The sequence below is a fragment of the Cryptomeria japonica genome, chromosome 5 (assembly GCF_030272615.1).
Source record: "Cryptomeria japonica chromosome 5, Sugi_1.0, whole genome shotgun sequence".
NCBI classification, from domain to species: Eukaryota; Viridiplantae; Streptophyta; class Pinopsida; order Cupressales; family Cupressaceae; genus Cryptomeria; species Cryptomeria japonica.
Genome location: NC_081409.1, coordinates 805,180,453 through 805,207,396, shown reverse-complemented (window position 1 = coordinate 805,207,396; position 26,944 = coordinate 805,180,453). Strand labels below are relative to the sequence as shown.

At 34.1% G+C, this 26,944-nt stretch overlaps 2 protein-coding genes across 3 annotated transcripts in view; one reads left to right on the top strand and one right to left on the bottom strand.

Moving 5' to 3' along the window:
- LOC131042091 (heat shock factor-binding protein) overlaps window positions 1-14,692 on the top strand; it is a 29,354-nt gene extending 14,662 nt beyond the window's left edge. The window contains exons 2-5 of the mRNA XM_057975405.2: window positions 12,631-12,705; window positions 13,619-13,642; window positions 13,797-13,839; window positions 13,950-14,692. Of these exons, the coding sequence (XP_057831388.1) occupies window positions 12,631-12,705; window positions 13,619-13,642; window positions 13,797-13,839; window positions 13,950-14,080 (273 nt within the window). The 3' untranslated portion in view covers window positions 14,081-14,692. The remainder of the gene's footprint in view (window positions 1-12,630; window positions 12,706-13,618; window positions 13,643-13,796; window positions 13,840-13,949) is intronic.
- Window positions 14,693-16,699: 2,007 nt separating this feature from the next.
- On the bottom strand, window positions 16,700-26,159 carry LOC131042080 (rac-like GTP-binding protein 5). Of its 2 annotated transcripts, XM_059221759.1 has the most exons (9): window positions 24,881-26,159; window positions 24,569-24,656; window positions 23,999-24,108; window positions 23,805-23,868; window positions 23,597-23,661; window positions 23,398-23,463; window positions 23,111-23,211; window positions 21,386-21,568; window positions 16,700-17,093 (listed from the first exon to the last, which is right to left on the bottom strand). In XM_059221759.1, exons 1-8 carry the CDS (start codon window positions 24,983-24,985, stop codon window positions 21,517-21,519), a joined length of 651 nt encoding a protein of 216 aa, XP_059077742.1. In that variant the 5' UTR covers window positions 24,986-26,159; the 3' UTR covers window positions 16,700-17,093; window positions 21,386-21,516. The 2 variants fall into 2 exon arrangements, with proteins under 2 accessions (XP_059077742.1, XP_057831378.1); XM_057975395.2 differs by lacking the exon at window positions 21,386-21,568.
- Between the last annotated feature and the right edge of the window lie 785 nt (window positions 26,160-26,944).

The window sequence follows — 26,944 nt, the reverse complement described above, 5'->3', positions numbered from 1 at the left end:
AATGTTCAGCAAAAGTATGAAGATTTTGTTCTACTTGATATTTATCAATCATATGTATGTATATAAGGATCCTTTCAGGCATGGTTATTCAGATGGGAACTAGGTTGTATCTCAGCCTCTCGGGGTTAAAGATGAAGGTTTTCTGACAATTCACCTTGCAGAAGGTGAAAGTAAGAGAAAAGCAAGTAGCATCTTCAGTTTTATATGATTTTTGGTTCCTTTATTGATTCTTATTTGATTAAGGATTAAGAGGGAGTCCTATCTTCAATAAAGACTTAGTATTAAAGAATTGACAATCATTTGTTACCTTTATGAAAACTAACATAAAGATTGAGGACGTCTGTAGCAAAGTCTGATTTTGCTGATCCATCTTTGAAGACATGCAGTTGATTGGTGGATGCCTCAGCTAATTCGTGATCAAGGTTGAAGCATGTTGTTGCTGCCAAGCATATCTTGTTGCATTTTGAAAATCTCAAATGATTGTGAGCAGAAGACTGCAATCACCTCAGAAGGCTAACTCAGATTCTAAGTGTCTCAGATAAGGGAAGTCACTTCAATCTCTTGTTGTAACTTGGATACCCTATGATCTCTTAGGACTACAACAAACAGTCCTTAGTCACACTGAGTACTGTTGAAGCTGAATCCATTGGAGCATGAATTGTATCAAGGAAATTGTGTGGTTTTTCAAATTCTTGTTGAATGGTTTCTTATAATTATTTATTTTCAGAGTCGTATAGAGATACCTGAAAATTCAGTGTCTTATGGTAGGATAATCTTGTGTTGCAAATGTTCTCACCAAGTCTTTTGAAGCTTGAGTACTTCAGAAGATAGACTTGGAATTGTGGAGAACACCGCCTTGATTGAGAAGGAGTCTCAACCTCAGTGATACATTGTGTTTCATCAACCACCCTCTGCAGGTAATGTAAGGTGGTAGTGTAATCTTCTCAGGGAGAAGAGTAATTGTTACCATCCTCTGCGGGCAATGTAAGATGGTAGAAAAGATGGAATTTCATCCTATGCTTGTGTGCTGGATGGAAAGTGTACTAGATAGAAGATTATGTTTATTCATTCTTTGCTTGTGTGCAAAATGGAGGACGATGGTTTATGTAACTTCATTCTATGCCTGTGAGCAAGATGAAAGATTATGATTTTCTGATGTTACATTCTTCTCTGGGAGAAGATTGAGGTAAAGGTAATGCATTCTTCTTTGGGAGAAGATTAAGGAGAATACTCGTGTGCAAATAAAGTTGGTGCTGCAATCTTCTCTGAGAGAAGATTGAAATGGAAGCTCTTCATCATTCTTAGCAGGCAATGAATGGTGTATATGTGTGATAGATATCATGGAAAGAGTCCATGATGTGCATATATATACTTGTGTTTGTATTCATCCTCTACAGGCAAGGCAAGATGAATATTATAAAAAGGATCCATGATGAGTTACCATTATGTGATTTGGTTACTTATTACTTATGGTTACTGGCTGCTTGTTGTGATCCTCTCTAAGGAGTGTTGGCTAAGTTCAAATTACAGATTGCACAATGAATGTATTAGGAAAAGTACTTCGGGTACCTGCTTCAACTTGAGCTCTGCAGTGATCTCTTGGGCATGTAGAAAGCAATCTTCCGTAGCATTAAGCACTGTAGAAGTTGAGTACATTGCAGCATGTGTTGCATTCAGAGAAGCAGTATGGCTTCGCAAACTCCTTGTTGGGTTATTTGGTCAAAGTAGTGGTCCTACCACCATTCATTGTGATAATCGAAGTTGTATAAAGATGTCAGTAAATCCTGTGTTCCATGACTGGTCCAAACATGTTGAAACGCACTATCACTTCATTCGGGATATGGTGCAAAGAGGCGCCATTCAGCTAAAGTATATTAGCATAGATGAACAGATTGCAGATATCCTTACCAAACCCTTATCCAAAGTGAAGTTCGAATACTTCAGAGACAGACTTGGTATTGTGGAAAACAGAACCCTGATTGAGAGGGAGCTCCAATCTCAGTGACTCTATCTACAGCTCTTTGATCATTCTTTGCTTGTGTGCAAGAATGAATTGTGTCCAATCTATGCTTGTGTGCTAGATGGAAAATTGTAATTATGTAAAGACCCACTTGTGTATTACACTTTCTATGCTTGTGTGCTAGGTGGAAGATGTAATTCTATGCTTGTGTGCTAGATGGAACTCTAAAGGTTCAGTTTATGTATTCTCTTCTTCCCTAGTTAAGAGGGAGTGTTATTTGTAACTAGGTAAGATGGGTTCGGATTGCCTTAAGGCAACATCCGAACCCATATAGGACTGGGTCCTATCCTAAAGGGGTAACGTGCCCCCAAGTTGAGCCCAGCCCTATACCTTCACGCCACAATAATAAATTGGCGCCAAAAGAAGGAAGGCCGACTTGGACTTAATAAAGGTTAAGGTATCATATAAATAAAGTCAACTTGCAAACACAATTTAGTGATCCATGAAATCAGCGAATTAGCTCTGCAAACAAGAGGTGCGAAATCACTAAAGAAGGTTGTGCGAATTTATCCAAGGATTGTGCGAACTTGTTCAAGGATTGGGCAAACTTATTCAAGAGGATATAGGGCATTTTTGGTGCAGTCTTGAAGCATGCAAAAGGGCAGATCTGATTATATAAAGATTAGATTCAGAAAAGCAAGCTGATCTGATTATATAAAGATTAGATTCAGAAAAGCAAGCTAAGTATTGTATTAGTGCAATAAGAGTGAATACATAATCTGACCTGTGGGTCTTTAATGGTGGGTTTTTCCTCCTTGGAGGTTTTCCCAGGGTATTTGTGTTTGTCTCTTGGTTCCTTGTTTCATTCTTGAATTTACTTGATTATAGTTTACTAAATTACAAATCTGATTAATAATTCTAGGGCATGATCAAATGTTACAAATCTGATTAATAAACTAGGGCATGATTAAATGTTACAAATCTGATTACTGATTTAGGGCACGAATTTAACAATGACACCATACATCCGTTTTTAAAAAAAAAACTTTTCTGTTAAGCATGCACCCATTCATCCTACTTGTAAAAAATGATGAGATTTCTATATTCCACTGTCCACACTTAGCAGTTACATTCCTATCCATCATATGTATTCTTCCACGACCTGCTCCAATGAGAGGCTGACAGTAAAGTGCCTGTCATATGCACCCAATAGACCAATATCCAGCAAAACGAAACTGTTCCGTTGAAGGCACAAAATGTGGACGAAGGCAGGGAACAGTTACAAAAGAAAACATAACTTCCCAACTAAAATACTGGAGATTCATCACATAAAGAGTTACAACAACAAGCATCATATCGTTAGGTTCTTTGAAAAGTGGAAGATGATGTGGCATAAGATCTGACACTTGCACAACAAGCAGACAAGTAACCAGCTGAGGTAGACAAGCAGCCAGGTGAAGAAGACACACAAGCAACTCAAGCTGATACTCAACCAGCTTAAGTAAGTAACTAAGCATCTCAAGCAACCAGGCAAGCAACTAAACTAAGCAGGCAAGCAGCTGAACTGAAATTTCAATTCAATCTCTGAATGTCATCAACTGACCTTTGACATCAATGACAAAATGTTCAACAGAAACCTCATTTCGTATTTTCCCAAGTACTACCATATAACCTTGCACCGCTTGATAATTCCATAAAATTGGCCAAGTAAGACTAATTAATAAAAATAATATCATTAACAGGAAAGGATCATGCTAAGCTTTTAAGAAATTGTTAAGATAAAATGTAAGTCATGATGGATCTTAATATACATCAATACCATATACGGTAGTTGTGATGGGAGATATGAAATCAGCTGTATTGCTCTATTTCAGGAGTGCTGAAATGGACCTTTACTTGACTTTTTGGTGGTTGGAATTTACTTAGAATATGTGTTGCAACCCTTCATCTTATTTTCTATATTTATGCAAACTGTTTATCCATGTTTTGTTGGTTTTTAGGCTCATTTGAAATCTCCAAACACTAGGTTCTGACATCCAAAAGAATATCTCTCCACGAACAACATAACTGTGGATCTTTGCAAAGTTTACTGTAACTAAAAAGCATTAAAATATCAATCTGTGGAGTGCTAAGCTGGATGAAAACAAAATATAATTTAAAAATTAAAATATCTAATGTTTAGCTTGTTCCGAAGATTGGATGACTGTTTGGCTTGAGTTCTTTCTCATGGCTGGCTTATCTTGGAGAAAGCTTGTCCTTAAAGATATCTTTGTACTTTTAGAAAAGTTTTATGAGGTTTGAACTTGTTTGCCTATTTGTTGTTTTCTATGATTTTGGTACTTGATGAAGCATTCTGTAGTATAATCACCATTTTTTTAATTTCACTGTCCTTTCATTTGGAATACTAAAATATCTATAGTTTATCTGGTTCTGAAGGTTTGACAACTGTTTGGCTTGAGTTATATTTGACGGTTGACTTATCTTGGAGAAAGGTTGTTTTCCAAGATATAGTTGTTTAGAAAAGTTCAATGAAGTTGAAACTTGTTTTCGAACTTGTCTACTAAATGTTTTCCATGTGGTACTTGATGAATATTCTGTAGTATAATCACTTATTTTTTATTTTTCAACATCTTTTTATTTGGAATGCTCTGTTAGTGTATAATGATTAAGCTATGTCTAAGTTATGGTTTTTGGAATTGTAGTATATATAATCTCTTTGATGGGTTAATATTTCATACACACATCACTGGCTGTCTGTAAAGATTGCATCTAACCTTCCAAGTTTTCACCATACGAAAGTATTCGTGACTTGCAGTTTTGTATTTGTAACTATCTTCACTTTGGGTGTGCAGTTGTCCCAATGTGGAATTACTCTTCCGCTTCCTCTTTCTACCATGTATGAATATAATGCCTGCATTGTTTGTTGTTTTGCACGCATGGAAAATATTTTAGATATGTGAATTGTGTGTGCATCAGAATCTATTAATCTGAAGCTTTGTTTTGTTGCTTTTGTAAAATATGAAGAATAGTTTTGAAGGTTTAAAGCATTCCAAGGCTCTCATATCTATTAGCTGTTGGTTAGATTGATCTGATGTATTGATTCTGATTTCTTATAATTATTTTGGTAGCTATATTAGGCATGAGTTTTCCAGAGTCCATCACTTTAGTACTGAGCGCTTCTTCATTCAACTGGGTATTTTTGCATATGAAAAAAATCCATCATCAAGCAGAGTAGAGGAAAGATATGGATTGCAAACAAAACTTTCAAAAGGGAGGTAGGTGACAAGACCAAAAAGTAAGGTACAAGAGAGGAGAAGAAAAGATAGAAGACAAACAGGAAGCATAAATGATTTACGCACAAATTAAATAAAATATATAAAATAATCTATTAGGGAATATGTAAAGTTGTTAATAAATGGATGATTATTGATGAAACCATATAACAAGATAAGGAATATATCTTGATTGCATAATTTAGTGATAAATGTAAAGACAAAATTATAGGTATAATTATGATATAAATTTTTTAGTGAAAGTTCTAACACTACTGGTCATTGATATGTGATATAGTTCTACATTGGAGTACTTAAGATAAAAAGTATAGATAGGAGACACATTAGCTAAGAGAAAGTTATACACATTAATGTATAAATGAAGGATAAAGAAGTTGGGAAACAAATATGTTGTAATGTCCCCATTTTAAAATAGGATTTAATAATAAATACTAATAATAAAAATAAAATATAAAACAATTAAAATAATTAAATGAATGGCAAAAGGCATGAAATGAAAAGTTGTGCCTCCCTCAAACATGAGGTATAAAAGGGAGAAAGAGAACTTCATTTAAAAGGGGATTTTTAATCAAGAATGACAAGTGCAGATCTGATTTGAATAATAAGATAGCAACGAGGAGACATGACCCTTTAAAGGGATGTCTCTTTCCAAAGAGATGTGTCTCCTCAATGAGATATGAAGGTATGAAAAGAATAAGCAATTAATATGAAGAGGAGGGAATATGAATTCTAATTCTGAGTCTAATAGAGAAAAGTGCAGGTATCGATCAAAGAATGGAATGGAGGAAGGAAGAATGGAGCATAGGGAGTAAGGAAGGATTAATGGAAGAAGAAAGGAATGAGCAGATAATAAGGAAGTGACTTTTCAAGGACAAGAATGATGAGAAGTTGTGACCCTTTGAAAGGGTGGTAATTGTGAAAGGTTGTGATCCTTGCAAAAGGCATGATGAATAGATGTGAATCTCCCCCACTGTGGAAGTTATAAATGAGAGAAGGTTTCATTTGAGGGGACAGAAGGAAGATCAATTTGGAGAATAATTTATTATTCTCAAAGGCAACAATGAAAAGAGGTGACTCCTTTCTTATAAAAGGTGGGGACCCTTTTACCATTAAGGTATAAAGGAGAATTCATTCCAAGCATTGAAGGTTCACTCACTCAATCATCAATCATCACTCATGAATTCCATAAAAGCATTCATCGAGCAAGTCATTCTATCAAATTTAGCATTCATTTAATCATATATCAAACCAGCATTCATTACATCATCACTCCTCAATCATTCAATCAACAATCACTTCGTCATCAATCATTTAATCAACAATCACTTAGTCATCACTCACCAATACCTCAAATCATCCAATCAAAGGAATTTATTGAATCAATAAATCAATCATACAAATATCAATAGAAGGAAGTAGAGATCTGATTTAAGTGAATAAGATTCAAGCTATACAGCCATTGTGCAATATAATGTAACTGGTATGAAATCTAACTGTGTTATGCTTTAATTTTTCTATATGCATTGTTTCTAATAGGAGTTCTACTTGAATTCTATGTCTTTAAGTCATAGTTGGACATTCCTGCCATTTGTGAATGTGTCGAGGGGCAAGTTGTCATAGTTGGATGCTATGTGTTCTTGAGCTTAGTTGGGTGAGCAGGATATTGGTGCCCTTTCGAGTTTTCCTACCAAACTAAACTATGATTGACTTTGGTTTAACATTCCCTATGATACACTTGTTCGCTAATCCATGTATCCGTTCGTTATTTCTTAAGTTATTAATGATTAAATGAATCTACTTTAATATGTTATTATTAACAATAAATTATATTGTTGGAATTGTTGATTTTGGGCACAAACAGGTTAATCCCAATTTGGGGACATTACATATCTGATAGTAATATATTACGTATTAGTTTATCAATGAAAGGATACGCAATAAAGATGAGAAAGAATGCAATTGTAAAATGGCATAAATGCTGATATGTGATTCTATAATTATATTGTAAATTTTAATAGAACACAATATTATAATATTCTATTAAATAACTGGATTGATTATTAGTGACATTACAAACAGTTTCATCTCCTTATATAGAAATTGGAGGAGAAACAACCCAAATGGATAAACATTAAATGATGGACCAAAAAGTGAACTAGAAAAGAAGAAAGAAAACACTTGCCATTAAAGTGACTTTATTATAACTATAAGCCTTATTTATTAATAATTTAATATTATTTTAATACCCCTTAAGGCTGGCTTGATTTAAAAAATAAAAAAATAAAAAACACCTTGAACAATGAATATGCCATTCTTAAGAAGCTTTTCTTTGAAACAGACCATACACTAGGTAGAAGTCGATCAAATTGCCTCGAACTTTTGTAAAGGTGTAGCTCTATAGCTGAATTCTTGAGTTTTTGGATTAAGTTGCCTCGAACTTTTGTAAAGGTGTAGCTCCATAGCTGAATTCTTGAGTTTTTGGATTGCCACCTTCCCAAATCCCTGAATCATAGATCTCTCAAACCATTGGACAAAAATCCATGTTAAGCTACTTAATGAAGCTTCGTCAAGTTGTCTCATAACCCTTGTAAGGGTACGATTACCAAGATCACAAACTCCGAAGCTGATTAGGCAACCATATATTTTGAGTTTTATCTATATTGGATTCCTTCTCGTCTTCAAAGTGTGGGCTTCTTAAAATACTTGCAATTCATTTGACGTAGTAATCTTTTTAGGCTCTCCTAGAAATGCATCTAAAGGATCTTCAACATGGTAACAAATTTATTCAGCATTAGCTTCAATAAGTACTTAAACACATTTTACTTCAAGATAACCTTAGACAAAGTGCATGGTTGTCCAACCTTGTGAGTTTGCTCCATCTTCATTGTGTTGGTCATTTTAGCAACTCCAATTAAAATTTCCATTTCATAAAAAATATAATAAAATCGAATATTTTCAAACCTTATAACCTTCTTGCCAAAATTTTGAGTAACTTTAGGATGTTGATCTGCATAAAATCTTCACACAGAAGAAAATCCATTGCAATCCATAATCCTTTAACAATATGCAATTCCTTCTAATAGATTCCCAAATGTTAGCCAGGCCAAAAATTGTAGTAGATGAAATACTCAAAACTTTAAACATTATGAATCTGTCATGTGCAATGACATGCAAGCAATATGCGAGTTCATGCAAGTTATTTTGCATGAAAAATTCAACATGGTTCTTTGGAAAAAAAAATCTGGCCATACAAAAAAAGCCAACCTGTAATTTAAGCTTGAAATCCTCACGAGTTTTTCTTAAGAAATAGGCTATGAATTATATCAGGAACTGCCTTATGACTTTCACCCTTTGTTGCATCTAGTATGTTCATGCGACCCTCTGCTCTAATACCATATTTAAAAAAATAATAGAATACAATATTATAATATCCTATTAATTAATTGGATTGATTATTACAAAGAGTTTCATCTCCTTATATAGAGATTGGAGAAGAAGCCTTCCAAATGAATAAATGTTACATGACTCACCAAAAAGCTAACTAAAAAATTAGAAAGAAAGTTATACACATTAATGTATAAATGAACGATAAAGAAATCGGGAAACAAATATTTTCTTAAGTGACTGGTACTGGTTCTGGTGCTGGTATGGAAGATTGGTACTGTTATGAGTACGTCTCTCTTAGAAAATAGGAGACCGAGGTACTTGGGGAGGCCATTTTTTTATGTAATGTAATCATTTACAGAAAATACCATGACATTGAACTTTCATGTAATGTCCCCTTTTCCTCAGTGACCACATGAGAGTTGATTAGCCTATTTCACATCATCTCGATAGGCTGATTAGGAGATATAAGGGATGATATGCTGGTCATGTCATTAATTTCTATTGGTGGAGAAATAAAAGGTGGAATATTATTTTATAGGATCTTATATTATTATTTGGTGAAAAAAGTTACTTTATGTTATAAAATAAAATTATAAAAGTAAAGTGACTTTATTTATAAAAATGATAATAATGACTTTATAAGTAGTAAATAAAATAAAGTGAATTTTAATGCCACATTGAGAGTGGAAGCTCACCAATGGTTTGGGAAGTCTTTATAAAGGAGCCTTGTCCTCCTCCAAAGGGGATATTATGTGATTGTTTGATACTTGATATTTCTCCTTAGTTGCTGGTGTGACAGTGATAGCCATTTCTGAGGACGAAACCCCTTGGATATTTGTAGGTTGGACAGAAACCCAACTCTACTTGTGAGGTGGATTCATTCAGAGTTCATCATTGAGCTTATTTGCAGAATTTTGGGCAGATTTGTGGAAGTTCCAGCGCTAGGGTTTGGACACAATAATGGAGCCATGTTGCAAGTTGAAGGTTTCATGAATTTATATGATATTTCTAGCTTGGGCAACCCCTTGTAGGGCATGTTTGGAAATGATTGCAGAATTGGTTGTGTGTTGCATGTATTGTTTGTAAATTTCTGAGTAATTGCAGCATCAAATGCTATTGTAATAAGTGCCAAAATTCACCATTCCAATAGTAATATACAGGGGTTTACAATTCCATTTTGAAAATTCTGTTATTTTCATTTATTGCACGTTCTTATTGTTGCATGCACAAGAATATTCAAGATATGAAATAAACACCAAGCATATATCTAAACGAATTCATAAATTCCATCAAAATCCAGACAATAGGATATTTCATTTCAACATTACAAATCCTTTGGCAAGGGTACTGCCCAAATACTAAATAGCCAATGAAAAATATTCAGGAGAAAAAGTATCAAACATCCAACAACAATCCAGATCTATAAGATAAGGAGGCAAGCGTTCATCTAGAACTAAAACATCCATCAAAAGCAAAGGAAACTTTATAGCAATCAATCAAATTTGACAAGTGTATAAGAAAACTGAACGCAAGGGTCCAAACCAACAAGTTCAATCTTTCGACATTTCAAATCCTTGGCTATTCTGTTTGATTATATATATGAGAATATGAATATAGACGTACAAGAATGAATCTAGAAAATGTATAATCACAACCAAATTCACGACTCCTAAGGATTAGTATAATTCACCCCCATTGTGTATATTGCAAAGTCTGCATAAAGGAATTAAAAGAACAGCAGCAAGGATATAGAAAATATCTTTTGAGTTTTGCATCAAACTGCAAATAGCCAAATGGCAATTACTTGTGGTCTTGTGGGCTCACATTATCTCTTGCCTTGCATTGGCTTTTGTTTTGCAGCTTCCTAATGCGTTTAAGTTTTGAGTTTTAGGTTTTTTGTTCTGTTTTGTGTGGGCGCCTTTTGTGTGGGAGAGGATGGGAGACTTCAGGAGACTGCAATTGAAAGTCTTCTTTGACCAAAGATTCGTTGGCAAGGTCTTTGGCATCAGAGACGTGTGCAAAGGGGTCGGAGATGCATCTCATAGCAACACAGCTTATTAGTTTATCAATAAAGATGAGAGAATGCACCTATAATTATATTGTGTAATGATGCAAAAGTACAGAGTTGATTTGGTAATTGTTTGGTGTCCACTTCTATTTGTTTCTCAGTTTCTTTGTCAGGATATTTTAAGTTTTTTTTATCAACATCAACTATATTATATTCTCCAGTTTTTATGGTACTGGTATCTATCAGACATTGTATTTTTTGGTTTCATTGTGGTAGTTTATAATATTTAATTTCATTGGAAGGATAGTTGATTGAGAGGCCTTTTTTTTTAACTTTAGTTTTAGGGCTGATATGATGTATTCTACAAGTGTAGCAAGCTCAGTTGCTACTATTTTTTCATGTGGTTTGAGGCTACCATGTAGTTGACTATTTGGTATTCTATGAGTATGTTTGATTTTATAAAGTTTTTTATTTTTGATACAATACATCTTTGTGTTTACTATTTTTGCAATAAACCTTATACGTGCCTTTTTTCTAGGATCTTACTGAATTTGTAGGGTGTCAACATTTTCTAGATTATTCGCTTTCTTTTTCTGTTCCTTCTATATATAATTTGTTAGGACAATGTTTGTACACCTTGCAAGTCCTTGTAATATTTAATTAATGTGATGTGTTGTAAAACTTGCTTCTCATGAAATGGGGTGCCACACTTGGGGCCAAACTAACTCCTTGGATGACACATCACGTTACTTGGCAAATGTATTATGATGGGTTTAGGAGAGCATTGATACGAGGAGTTACATAGTGGGCTAGGAAAGGCATCTTGGACTATCTATTCAGGTAGTCTGTAACAGCATCTTGGAAGATTAGTTGCATCGTACAAGTGGATGGCCTAGTTTTGATTAATTGACTATTCATACAGTGGGATTTACCCATGAATGCATGATAGGTGCTGCTTGGGTTTGAACAATGCTCTTGACCCTGACTTGGGCTGCCCTCTTGGAAGCCCAACGTTTTGAGGAAACCAAAAATGATTTCCTCAATGGCTTATACCATATAAATATAGGCCTTGCGGTGGAGGTTTGGCATTGCATTGGATGGTATTCCAGATATACCGTATAGGATTGGCTATTGACATGTTGCTGGAATGTTGACACTGGTCTTACATCAGTTTTGGGTTCTGCTCATTGTATTGTAAGACTTATTTAGAGTTATCGTAGTGAGACTTGCATTTGAGTCTGACTTATCTAGCCATTAGTGTTTTCCTAGTGTATATGTCATTCTACTTCTTGCCACTTATTCAATTTTTATTTTTCAATTTGGTTTAAGCTATATTACTGACTTATATGAGCACATAAGATCAGATTTTAAGATAATTTTATTGCTCCTAATCAAAGATATTAACCTGTACATTGAACATAATTGAACAAATATTAGGAAATAATGTTAGTGGATTCTGCTCGGATGAGAGTAGAAGTTGTACTGATCATAAGTTGGATTTCAGGTAATGAATTGCATGAATAATGAAAGCCCCATGAATTAAGCTATGCATATTCCAAATTATGCGTGCATTTTACATATATTATGCTTAGGGAATTCAGAAGCATTTTTCTTTGATACTATCGGTGTTTCAAAGGAAACACTTTCAACATGCAATGCTCAGTTCATTGTGGGTTCAAAATAGATTATGACATCTATCAAATTAGTAAGAATAACGAGAAAGAAATGTTTTTCTTCTAGTAGCCCTTGATCGCTTGGAATAATTGGATTCCTTTCTGGCCAGAATGTGATGCTTGAAGTTCATGCTTTTACCACGTCCAGTCCTTATGTTATTTATAGCATCAGTTTTTATATGTGCATCCTATAATGTGTACTATTTTACATCCTGTAATGAAAACTAAAATTTCTTTTGAGACATTTGTTGACTCACCATTTTATATAGGTTTTGCTAACCGATGCTTTCCACAAATTTGAATAAACAGGACGGTAGGCATGGACAAAATCAAGGTCATGAGCCTGGAGAAGCAACTCAAAGTACTGCCGATATGACTGCTTTTGTAAGTTTATAATTTTACTGTCATTAATAGTATATAAAAAATGGGTTAGTATTAATGTTTATGGTGGTTTTAAGAAGCAACCAATGGGGAGATGACAAATGCCCCTTGTATGGATTCTCAAGGCTGTGCTTAAAGAAATGCAGAATTATGTAAATAAACCATTGAATGTTGTATTTTTGGCTATGAGTAGATGGAGAATGCCTTAAGTGGAATACTGTTGTCATTGATCTTTGTTAGTTGCCACAGGTTTTCCCATAACTTTCTGTGAATATCTTTTTTGAAGAAAAGTTTGTAGCCATGGAGATGCCCTTTAGTTAGCAAATATTCAACTGCCAAAGTTGGTATCATGAAGGAAAAATGCATAATATATTTTCCCTCAAAATGAATCGCAAGAAGGTTTTATGATAATGTTAATTCCTATGTTGTTCTCTTTCTATGATTTATAAAAAAAACATTCTGTCCAATTCACCAATCATTTGTGCCCTGCCTGGTCCTATTGGGGTTCACTACACTCATTCAAATTTTTTATATTCTCAACTCTTATTCATCTTTTCCCACAACATTTTACCACTGGAGCTCATCGCATTGGACAGTCCGTATGCTGTTTTTTATTTTGTTTAGGCATTATTTGTGTGTTAATCTCTTTTTTAGTCTTATTCGAATCTATTTTTGAAGGCTTTAGACTGCTGTCATTTTATTGCTTGATCTGAGAAAAGTGGCGATTGTATGATAATTTAATAAACTGAGAGTTGAGTTGCTAGTTGCCAATTATGGGCTCACTAGACCAGTCCTTTGGTTTTTTTGTGCTCTTCTTGCCCTGTTACAATTTTTAACTGCATGTTTTCATGTCATTAAGTAATAAAAAAACTAAGAACTGAGCTTGTATACTGAGTAACATTTAATTCTTGTACAGGTTCAGAACCTACTCCAGCAAATGGTGAGTTAAACTTTACCATATAACTGCCTTGATTATTTATGTTTAATATCATGCATAAATTGTGAGCTCCATATCTCAAAAAAGTACAATGCTTGTGAGTTTTTGCACCAGATTTGATAAGTTGTAATATTTGTCTTGCTTTTTCATTTTACAGCAAACCAGGTTCCAGACTATGTCGGATTCCATTATCACAAAAAATATCCTTTGTTTGTTATTATTTACTAACATTTTTTGTGCCGTTATAATTCATTATTAACAAATATGAAGCTGAAACACTGAAAATTGTGTTTCCTTGACTGCTTTTTACTTGATGAAATGGGATCTCGCATTGATGAGTTGGAGAGAAGCATTGGGGAACTTACCAAAGAAATGGGAGTGGAAGTATCTCAGGCAAATGCATTGCCCCCCAGTTCCACCCAAAGCGGTACTCCCAAGTAACATTCACCCGGAGAGCAAGCCATTGTAGCAAGATCTTTAAGATTTGTCTGGTTTTAGTTATATATGTTTGTAATGTTGCCTTTATGGATTTAAAGGGTTCTATATTAAAATTGTGGCGGGCTTAAGCATGTATCACTGGTTACAATGTGTTGTAAAATTGCCTTATTGAAAGACAATTTTGGTTGTAAAAGTGTAGTACTGAATGGTTTCTAGAATCAGGGGAACTTACCATGTTATTCTCAGCTTGTGCCGGCATGGTAATGGCATTCACCAACTTTGTATTTTCTAAGCAGGAATGAGTGAAATCAAAGAAATCCTTGCACATTACAATGTGTCTGTTTAAAGTCGAAATGATCTCCCACCAGCATGGGACTAGAGGCATGCAGTTTTAGTTAGAATCAGAGTAGTCCCTCCCTGGGCACGCGTATCCCCGTATCTGTTCCTGTATCCAAAACGGATAAGTATCCGATACAGCCAGGATACATGTCGAATACTGTACCCATGCATGCCCAAAAAAACCTTGATTTCCAACCATGCTAGAGAATATGTAATTTGATTTTTAAAAAATTTGACATAAATCTTCCTAAATTTAATTTTAAAAATTTTCATTCATGCATTTATTTAAAAAAAAATTGGTATAAACAAAACCTACACCAAATGAGAGAGACAAATCAAATGTTTTTCTATTTCACTGACCCATTTTTTGGGTTAATTTCCAATGCAACTCTACTATTTTTGCAGATTGTAAAATGTTAAATCAACTTATCATTATTTATGTAGCAATTATGTGTCTATATTGCTTTTGAAGTAGTGAAAGTCTCCTCAAATAACTTAGAAATTTGTGTTAAATATATGTGATGTGTTCTTTATGAATGATGCATACAGTCGTATCCATATTAAGGGTCTTAAAAAATGGCCGTATCCATATCCGATACTGTATCCATATTTGTATCTATATCAGTGTCCATGCAACTTTGGTTAGAATCTATGAACTGCGTCACATAAATAGAAGGTTGCTTAAGTTGTTTTATTTTTGGTATGATGATCAATGCATAGATGTTCTTGCAGATAGCATATTTCAAGTTCCCATGGTTGTCGAGTAGATGGTGTTAAGTGCTTTTTTGGGTTCACGCACATAATAACTTTGTTGATAAATCAATTACAGGTAAGGTTCAAGCCAAGTCATGTATTTGTCAATTCTCATGCAACATTCTGTAATGATTATTTATAGGGAATGCTTTCCAAACAACCGAGTGACAACAAAAACTATATTCTTGGGGTGTGATACTAAATGCAACCCTTGTCTGTAAAAGGTGACATGTATTGGAACTAAATTAAGTTGGAAGCCATGTTTTGACATGGTTATGGTCTTGTTAGGAACATTTAAGTTTGTATTTGTTCTGTTTCACAATCTAATTTGGAAATTCTATTTGAGATGGTTATGGTCATATGATGAACAATTCATCTGCTATTGTTCCATTTAACATTGCATCTATGCAAATTTCAGAGTTTAGCATGGTTATTATTTACATTTTACTAATTTTTAAATTTGTTAACATTTTGCATAACTCATTCTATTGCACATTGTCTATTCAAGAATATCACTTTTGGTACTATTATTTGAATGTGGAACCAGCCCACAGGGATCGTGGAGTTGGCTTGGGTTGTGGGTTTGCTTCCCATTGGTTTTGAGTTCAACTCCAAGGTCCAAGCCTACCTGATGAACATTTGCAAGTGATTGTGTGCATCACCAAGGATCTGGTCTTCACTCCAGTTCGCACCTCCCTGACCTCATCTTGGTCTTCACTCCAGTTCGCACCTCCCTGACCTCATCTTAGCAGTAAAACCAAGGCAAGCCAAATTTGCAGAACTTTTTAACCACAAAATAACTAGGGCTCACCAGAAAATTGGATCTTTTAAGTCCAATGTTACTTATCTCTAATTTTCGTTTCCCTATATTTAATGTTTAGAATAGTTTATATTTGGTTTGACTTCATATCATAGTTTATATTAAGAATATTCATTAAAAGTATTATTAGTTTAACAATATAAAAAAATTAATGGTGACCAGAATATTAAAACTAATTTTAAGATTTTAGGGTACACGTAACCTCCTAGCTGTCCCAAATCAAATGCCCGGTGTAAACGTTAGGGGAAGATAAAATATTCAATATATATCACATTTGTAATATTAAATTCAGTAAATCAAGTGCTCTGGTTTATTTCTTTATGAAGGGTGACGTTTTTTGACGTTTTTTGAAGACCTGCCATTTCTGATTGAATAAATAAAGTATGCTGAAAACTTGTTGCTTCCTCAAATAATTCATTGCTAATGTGGAGTGACGATAATTTTTGCTCAATAAATAAATAGCAAATAATAGTTTTATTTAAATGTCCCACCTCAACATCTAACCAAAAACAAACGAGGATAAAAAATGTTCTTTTCGATGAGATTCAAGAATTGTTGCTAATTTATTTATTGCAATATCAATGGTGTGTAATTTCAAACCACGTCAAGTTAGCTTCATTTATAATGAAAAAATAATAAATATCGGGCATTTCATAATCCCAAGAATCAACTATTGATTATGGAATAAAAATTAATCGTGACCCAAAGTATACAAAATTTTAGCCATCACAGTGTAAGCAAATATTTTTTCACCAAATCTACAAAGTTTTTAATGTAAGTAACATCAACATATAGCGTAGCATTTATCCATGGATAAATCATTACCAGTTAAAAATATCTCGTTTATACAACTGCCCAATAAAATATTTCAATTCAACACCCACAGCAGTTGAGAGTCCAACATCCGGAAAAGGGAATGGATAGAGAAGCACTTTTCCGCCTTAGTAAATCTCACACAAGATGTATCAAAATATCTAAACAATCGGTGTCAAGCATAGCGCACTTGATCAAACACTGAAAATGTACAGGCAAAGTAAATCTGTGTCACACTGAACAACTGGTGTCTACTCAACGCACAAAATATTCCTTCCACAAAGGATCCTCCTGCAAGACGAGAAAGAAAAATTAAGACACACACTATAAACAATAGCAAATTAACAAGTTCTGAGACATGCATGAAATATCAAAAAGCAGAATAGGGCAAACTTATTTAAACTAGCAAACTAAACTTTAACATGTTTAGTTTAATTTATGAATTGAAGAAAACTAGATATATGATAAAAGCAACATTTATTTATTCCAACATGTACTTGTTATCTAAAATTTAGATAATAAGCATTGTGTTTGAATCCTTTTCTTCAACATACCATCGACTATTAAGGTGATTTGAGTGCAGCAATCTGCTGAAAACTAGCTAAACTCCAAAAAAGTCAGAATAGTTCTCTTATTTAAAAAGTGTGTGCAAAAAGGGTATCATAAGAATATTGTTTACTCCTGCAGTTGTATTTGTGTTGTCATCATCCTATATATTGCCCTCCTTTAAAATACTATTGATCACAATATTGTATTTCGTTATGGCTAGCATCCATATCTGTTATCTATCAAATGACTTTGGACTGATGGAAAACACAGAGATATGATCCATCATGAAACATGTGGACTGCATAAATACATTGCATGATTCTTCTCTTTCCATTTCAACATTATGTAAGTAACGTATGCCAATCCTTCCTGCAAAAGATGGAATTTGTGACGGGGAATGTCTATGCTCTCCTTGTATAGGTGTCCATGCTCTTCAATTGTAGTTGTCTCGTGCATGCACTTGAAGATTCACACCCTGCTTGCTCTTGCCCAATGCTCAAGTTTTGGGCAAATAAGAGTAAACTGTAAAAGATATTAATAAAGACAAGGATGCATGCTTAAAGCTGATAAAGAAATATGATGATGGTTATAAATATTCCAACTAGGAATTGATGATACTACAAATGAGTGAAAAAAAGTTCTCTCAACAAGGTGACAAAATTAATGGTTAAGATTACGAATTCATCATCATTGAGTAATGAGATTTCACCAGAGGCCCCAATTGTGTCAAGAATTTATTGAACCTATGGTATGCAAAGCAAAAATGCCTCTGACACCAATAGTTGATACAACTGACTCTCATGTGTATAATTTATCTTGAAAAGAAATTGGAAACTTTTGTAGGAAAGTTGCCGGCTTTCATCAAGAACTCCACCAATTTCATCAACTTAAGAATAGAGAGAGTAGTTGACCAAGCATTCGTTGATATTAGAGGCAGTGAAAATGTTTAACCTTGTTTTGTCTTAGGTCAACTTATTTCAGTTTCTCAAGAAAGATTTATTAATAATTATATAATGGGTCACCGTGGGCTCTTTGATTTCACCCATCATAGCAAACATGTCCATGATATCATTTGAGAAGAGTACAGTAAATTCATTTCATCTTATAAACCAGAATGGTAGCAATTGTATATAGATGATACAAACACAAAACAGCCTAGTGGCAAAGAGAATCTAAACTGTATTCTAGCTCACCAAAATTGTACAACCTAGACATGCAATTCGAAATAAAGATCAATAAGAGGAGTATGTCTTAATTATAAGAACTGAAGATGGATTCCTCTCATAACAGGTTTATGGAAAGAGAACATGCAAACATGTGCCTAAAATTTGACTCCCCACGATTTGGTTTTCAATTAAAATGGGATATAAGCAAAGTACTTGAATGAGGGATGAGATTCAATAGGGTACTCGGACAAGGAATGAAAGTCAAACCAACGACCGAGACACAAAGGCTTTACCACCATAAGTTTAAGGTACCTCTAAATTAGCTACGAAAATAAGAAGAAATCACATTAACCCTTGGTTTTAACCTTAAACACCACTGGAAGCAGATTTAGGAACCTTGAAGGATAGATACTTTGGACCTAAAAGAAAAGGAGTTACTTTTTCCTATGGCCCTACTGAAATATCCTCTCCCAGATAAATATAGTATTCCCTCTAGATTAGACTTAAAAAAGGAAAAGAGAATGGCACAGATTTGAGGAATTGTAAGACTAACAGTTTAGCTCTAGCTGAATATGAAGACAAACTTCAAAATTCAGTCTGCATAAATGGTGGTGTCAATCTGAATTGAATATGGAATAAGTAATTGTAACTAACATAATCGTTGGATGTGATTCATCGTTCTATTCTTAAAGGTGCATGATAAGCAAACACTCTGATTATTTTCTTGAATTGATAAAGTAAGACAAATGAGAGATTGACTTGCAAAATATATTTCAGATTTCAGAAATATGAATACAACAGTAAGATGGATTGATGATAAGTTAATAATTATTCAATTGTCGTTTATATGGGTCAGCCATTTAGATAAAAGATGCCAAAGGCATTGAAGCCTCAAACTCTAAAGGAAGAAATGAAAGTGGCCTAAGCGTTGTCTGAAGAACACAAGGTGAAGGTTGATAGAAAGGCCAACAAGCAACTGGTGATCATTCCTCCCAGTGGAATTGATATGATGCTAAGAATTGAGTGTTTGGCTACTTCACAATTTCCATGAACCTTGAAGTTTGCCTAATGCTCTTCATGCATATAGTGGGAAAAAGATACGCTTAAAGCCACAGAAAAGACATTCAAAGATATTATTCAATTAATGGGATGGAAAATGTATCAAAGACCAAAGAGACATATTTGTTGTTTATCAAAAATGTTTACAAGATGTCACTACTATTACCATTGACATGGATAAAATAGCTCAAAGTCATGAGGATGATGCAATGATGGATTTATTGTAGAGTTACTTAAGGATATTCAACAAATTGCTACAGTGTCTTCAACAGGATGGATCATGTTAGTGAGTTGATTCAGGTATTCCTATTCTTGTTATTCACTATTGCTGTCCTTGATATTTGGAAGATGAGATAGAAAATATTGCTGTCCTTGATAATGGGGCATATCACTCGCCAAAGAAGTCTCTGGCCTGGTTATCATGGTTAAAAAGGATGGTTCCTATAAAATGTGTTAACCAATCAGACAATGAAAATTAAAAATACAAATCGCTACTTAGATGATATATGGAGTGAAGTTCCTCACAAAAATTTACTTAAGATGTAGTTACGACCAAATTAATGTAATCGAGAAGACCCACAAAACAACCATAGGACATCTGAGTTTCTAGATATGCCTTTTGCCTTAATCAATGCTCCCACAACAGTCCAGGCCATAATGAATAGAAAATTTTAACCTAACCTCCATAATACTATACCACTAACCTCTGATAATATTTTAATATTAAGTTCAGATTTAGTTATTCATTTTAGGCACAGCAAGATCACATTATAGGCTACCTAACGATTGTGAATTGCATACCAAATTCTCCAAGTGCACTTTTTGCAGTACAATCTAGAATACTTGGGGCATATTACCGACAATGAAGGACTCAAAGTGGACCGAGTGGAGAATAAAGGTGTGTTGTATGTTAGTGGACTTTGATGGGATCAATGACGTGCATTCTTATGTAAAAAGGGGCTATTCATAGAATCATAAAAAAGGTGGAACTAATTAAATCAAATGTATATTGGCTTTGTGTACTCCAAAAAATATAACTCAGCTAAGGGAATTTCTTGGTTTATGCATGTATTATTGCAGGTTTGTGAAGGGTTTATCTAAAAATTATAGCACCATTAAATGATTTGATGAAGCAAGAGAGGTTTAAAATTTAAATGAACAAATACAAATAAAGCATTTATTGACCTCAAAATGGCTACGACTACTTGCCTAGTTTTTGCACTATCTAATCTTCTAAAACCTTTGTGCTAGATTGTGATGCATCAGGTGTTAGGTTGTGAGTTGTCCTAATGTAATAAGAAAAACCACTAGAATATGAGAGTAGGAAAGTTAATAAATAAAATAATATAATGATATATGATCCAAAAATTTGATAACCATGCATGCATTGATAAAATTCAGGCAATACTTACTTGGTGCTAAGTTTACAGCAATAGACCAAGAAAAGTTGAATACTTAATGCAGCAGCAAAAAGCTTTGACATCTACTTGCCAAAATGGGTCTATAAAATTTTGCTATATGACTTCATTAATTAAGAAGCACAGTTTTACAGAGTTTTGGAATGGGGACATGTTAGAATGGGGGAACTCAAGACCTAAATTTAGGGACAGCAGCACGCGATATATATAATAATAATATTAAATAAATTATGATGTGCAATACATGATAATAACTAATAAATATAATAAAGATAAAAATATAATTCTCTTAAGTTACACAAATTTACTATAAAAAATATTGTACGAGATGATGTACATGTACTCTAAGCTCTATGGAACACACTCCAAGCTATCTGGATTTAATCTGCACCTTATATGTATGGAAATTTGTGCAACTTTCATTAAAACCTCCTGGTGTAGGTAGCATATTTGTTCCGCTAGTTTTGCCTAGGTATTCTTTTCTCTCTGCTGTTCCTTCTCATATCCAGCTCCATGCAACAATCAACAGTATGTGTTTGCAGCTTCTTTCACAAGGTTACCAGTTTTCAGATTTCTGTCACAATCAAAAACATCTATTGCAGATTTAAACCTGAATATTATTATATTTCTCTGTTCCAAACAAACTTTCAAAGGGTGAATGAATTTACTAAAAAGTTACAGAATGGTTTGATAAATGCCAGGGACTTCTCAGCATCCCCACAACATCCTCATTAGGAGAGAACACCTCTGAAATATCCCCTCTTTGAGGGGAACATCCCAGGAGAAGAGAGGAAACATCTTGGGAACAACAACTCCTCATTTATGGGGACAAGGAGGCATTTCCTTGGCATTTTGGCATTTAAGGATGTCCTAGAAATGACAAGATTCAGGGGGGAATGGATCCCCATGGAACACTGTTATCAAGGTTGTTGATGCACTAAGGTTACGTAAATTGGTTGAAATGCAAGGAATTTTAGTAGCTACTAATAGCATTTCTACAAATATTAAGGTTGGGTATATCTAAGACGAGGAATTGTGAGGGTTGGTTATGGGGAGTCATTACCCTCTAGCTATAATTGAAAAAATGGGGTATTGTTTTATGATAGTGAGGTTGTGATAATGTCTAAATCTGACCTCACCTACAAATTATTATAGGAATGTCATAATCATAGTACCAAACATCTTTCTCACAAATAACTTGGCAAAACAAGAGATCAATATTTTTTCAACTAATTGAAAAAAATTTAAGTTATTGTTCAGGGAAAAATGAGAAAAAAATTGCCACAGTAGTAGAAAAAACCAGAAACTTAAATTTTGGAACAAAAAATAATGGAAAATTACCCTAAATGATGTATGTCAACACCACTAAAACATGGACACATAATAGACACATTTTGTCTTCAGTAGAAATCAAACCCTATGAAGGTGTTTATAGAATTTGGGGAGAACCATTATGGTATTTAACATAATAATTATTTCCTTGAAAGTACTGTACAGCTTGGGTGTGACTTTACAAAAAATATATAGAATATGAAAATTCTTTCAAAGTAAACATATTTAGGAATAAACAAGATTAACCACAAAATAAAATAAAATTTATAACTACAAAATGCCATCATTTTCAAATGAAGATTTTGTGCTCTGAAATGATGGCATAAATGGCCTATAGAATAATGAACTAGTTTTGGATAAAACATAATAGCTAATTTCACACTATATTGAATTTGCAAGTGCACTATAGACCTAATGAATAATATAAACAATTGCTCAATGAATGTTTGCAAATTTGGGTAATGCAATTATCATAACTAAAAGTTAAAACACATGGATATGCTGTAGTTAGTTGCTCCAGCTATGCAATTCAAACAATATAACCTCTAAAGGAAGGATTTTAAGCAACATCTGGACTAATAACATAACAGCATATATAAAAGTGAATGTTTGGAAGATAGCGTAATGCCCACTTTCATGACAAAAACAGGCAAACAAGGCAATCGATCGAACTATGCAATTCAAACAATACAACCTCCTAACACTGAAATTTTTACAACAGCATGCATCTTGCAGCAGATACATTCTTCAAGGATAAAGATTAATCAGGCAGCTATGTACTTACAAAATTGAACAACCTCCACGGGACTTTTTCTTTTTCTTTTCCTTCTGCTTTGGTGGTTGAATTACAACCTTGATTGCCGCATCAAAGACAGCTTTAATATTCTGAAAATATAGAAAATTACTGATTTAGAAATGGTCCATTACTAGAACAGTATTGATCCTAAACATACACTGCACTTTTTGAAATTGAGTAGCTAAAAGCCAGCCCTAGCCCTAACACTGCTTAGGCAGTGAACGTATAAAAAAATATAGGAAAATTAGAGACGATATAGGTTTCAACCTCATTACCTGCTGGGTTTTTGAGCTGCACTCTATATATGAAGCAGCTCCAATCTGTTTCCTTAGCTCCTCTCCCTAATAGCAAACAGACCAGCTTAAACATCATTGGCAAGACATACTACAAGCTTGCACAAAACATGGTGCTCAAAACCTGAAGCATTATACAAGGTAAAAATAAGAAAATAATTCTTCAAAGTAAGAAACATACTTCTGCAGTTGTTACAGGGACTGAACCAGGATGGTCAGATAAGTAATGTTTATCCTCACGGAGATCTGCATATCAATATCAGTCAAGATATTAAAGGAACATTTTTGGATCTGAATAAAACACTGAGAAACATACTTACACTGCCTGAGGAGATTATAATAATTGATATAGCATCTTTAGAGCCAAAAATGTTCAAAATTTTACTAACCTAATTTTGTTCCGACCAAAACAACTGGCACACCAGGAGCATAATGCCGCAACTCAGTTACCCACTGCAGAAAAAAGAAATCAGAAACTTTTCTATTAAACTATTGCTGTACAGTTGAAATCAAGAGTAAAATAAAATTCATTTAATGCTTGCATAACCAGAAATTACACCCTGACAAAAATAAATATCTATACCTTTTTAGAAACATTTTCATAGCTAGCCCTGCTTACTAAAGAAAATGCCAGGACAAACACATCTGCTCCTCTATAACTGAGCGGCCTCAGCCTGTTGTAGTCTTCCTGACCTAGAGAGATAAAGACAGACAGCTCAGGAAAATTAAATGCATCCCCGCAAAGGCAAAAAACAAATAAAACAAAACATTCTCATGCACAATACAGGAGATTCTGGTGCAATCGTAACGGAGGCCATTCATAAGTGTGTGACCCAAGATAAAATTATCCCATGACAATAAGGTGGCTACTAAATCCACGGTACACGTGGTGATTTTGTGGTGTAAAGATCCTGGGGAATAGTTAACTATGATCTATTTTCACAAATCTCAGGAATGTGCTTCAAATTTTTCCTAGCCCAAAAAATAGATTCTCAATATCTATAAGTGAAGGCGGGGAGCTTCTGCAGGTTTCTGTCAATTTAATAAATGCATCTGAAACCATTGAGAAACATCTACAAGAATAGAATAAGCCAACTAAACAGTTAATAAAGTTCAGTTAATAAAATTCTCCACTTGTTGGGAAAAATATTACCTGCCGTGTCCCATAAACCCAAATTTACAGTGTTTCCATCAATAACTACATTTGCACTGAAGTTATCAAATACTGTTGGTATATAGTCCTGCAAGGATGCAAAGACAAATAAAAATCCACGTTTACAAGCTGAAAGTATTGAAAGAAAGAAAAGAAGAAATTATATTAATATCTATAGATGCCTGAAATGGATTAACAGGACTTGAGATTACAACCAGTATAAGCAACATAAAGAACCCCCAAAAGTGGCTACAAGCTAAAACTAAGTAAAAACGCTACAATAAACAGTACGAGGTAATTCTGTGAACTCACAGTAGGGAACTTGTTGCTGGTGTAGCAAATAAGCATGCAAGTTTTCCCAACAGCTCCATCTCCCACTGTCACACATTTTATAAACCTGGAAGGGTTCATTGCCATTCTACACCAGTCCCAAGTACCACCACCAAATATGCAAATTTTCCTTTTCCGCCTTTGATCAAACAAGCTCAAGTCTTCATTGCTTGAGTTAACCGGAGAATCGAGGCCTAAAATCAGCTTTAACTCGGGGTATTTCTACAGTTTACAAAGGTTTTAACTATTTTCTGAAATATACAGGACGATATTGCAGAAAGGCGCATTTCGTACCACAACGCACCGAATTAAACAAGGATAATAGTAAAACATGACATAAATGAGGATATGGAAAAGAATGGCACGATCATAGTACAAGCGTTCGACCCAAAATTGCGGAAATCTATGAAAAGCTGAAGAAATGTTGACACAAATGCACCCTCAAGCGAAAAATGCTGTCAAATTTGACACGTTTTTGCAAACAACTGCAGTAAAATGACAATTTCGAGTCCGAAAACCAAGAAGCACCAGAATACACGTAAACTTTATAATCTTTAATGAGTAGCAAACTTATTCCAACGTCTATGTAAAACCAATTTGGAATAATGAAAAACCAAAACAACAAAAGTTTTCACGAGAAAAGCGCAATGTTAAGGGAGATAAAAACACTTACAGGCGATACACAACTACTATCACAAAGAAACGTACAAGCATACAAAGATATCCCAGAAAACGCCCAAGATATAACAAATTAACACCAGAGAAGCTCAAATGTAACGCGAAAAGCGCAGTATGTAAATCAAAGGTAAAAATTCAAAGCCAGAAAGCAAATATTCTCACGAAGGTTTAAAGCCAGTAAGCAAATATTCTAACAAAACGCACCAAACCATGAGAATGCATCCGAAATTTCAACAAAACTTTTAACAAAAGTGCAGCAAAACGGCTTTCAATGAAAAATACGGCAGATTTTCTGGTTAAAACGTATTTAAGCAACCACAAAATTGCAATAAAAAACTCACGAAATGTAGCAGGAAACTTGAGGTGAAAGCTTAGACTAGTGTTTGAAAATGGCCGTTAAGAGTGTTCCGCAATACTCGCAGAAGTATTTTCCCGATAAACCCCTGCGGGATTTATACGCATATCTCGTTAAGTAAAAATACAGAGCAAGTTGAGAGCGCAAAATACAGAGTAGGTCATGTAAAGAAGAATAAAGAGAAAGGTAAAGCGAAGATAAAGGCAGAGGAGAACTTGAGGTAAATGAAAAAACAATGAAAATCATCATATCATGGAAGAGATATTTTTCCAGATTTCAAAAAAAAAAATTTATTTTTTAAGATATTTTAAAAACAGTAAATTTGAGTTACCAAGGAGGGAAGCAAGGGTTGTGTAATGTAATTTATACTTCCCTCGTGAAAGACTTAAAATGGTTCCCTGTTGATTCGGTGATTTTGATATGCTGACCGGCTGGGGATTTCCAAGATTCGGTGATTTGACATGTTGACCGGTTGCAGTCTTCATCCTACCTAAGATTTTGAATTATTATTATTTTTTAAAAATTTGGGGTTAGTAAAGGAGTGAGCTGTGAAGGGGCAATACGGTGTGTTGGAATTATATGGGGAACATTTATAACGGTTTACGTATTTGGTTTTGAATTTGTTCTCTTGAAGTTTCAATATTTTATTTAATGTTATTTAATTTTATTTGGGGTGATCTCATCACTTTTGCAAATTTGGCTTGGCCTTTATTGCTACTAGATCTTCGCCTCATATTATTGGAGAATGGATTTATGTGGATTTTTAATGAATTAATTAATTTTATTAATTTTATCAAATGAATTTATAATTAGTTCAGTAGGTAAGGGGTTGTGGTTAAGTGGTTAGGTTTTTGGTTTTTAATATTGCATATTAAAGTTATTTGTCTTAATATAGTAAGGTATGTTGAGTGATAGCTATGTTAGGATTTTAGGTAGTCTATATAGATAACATTAGAGGATGCAAATGTAGTTTGTGGTAATAGTTGCAGTTTTCATATTGGATATTGGATGTT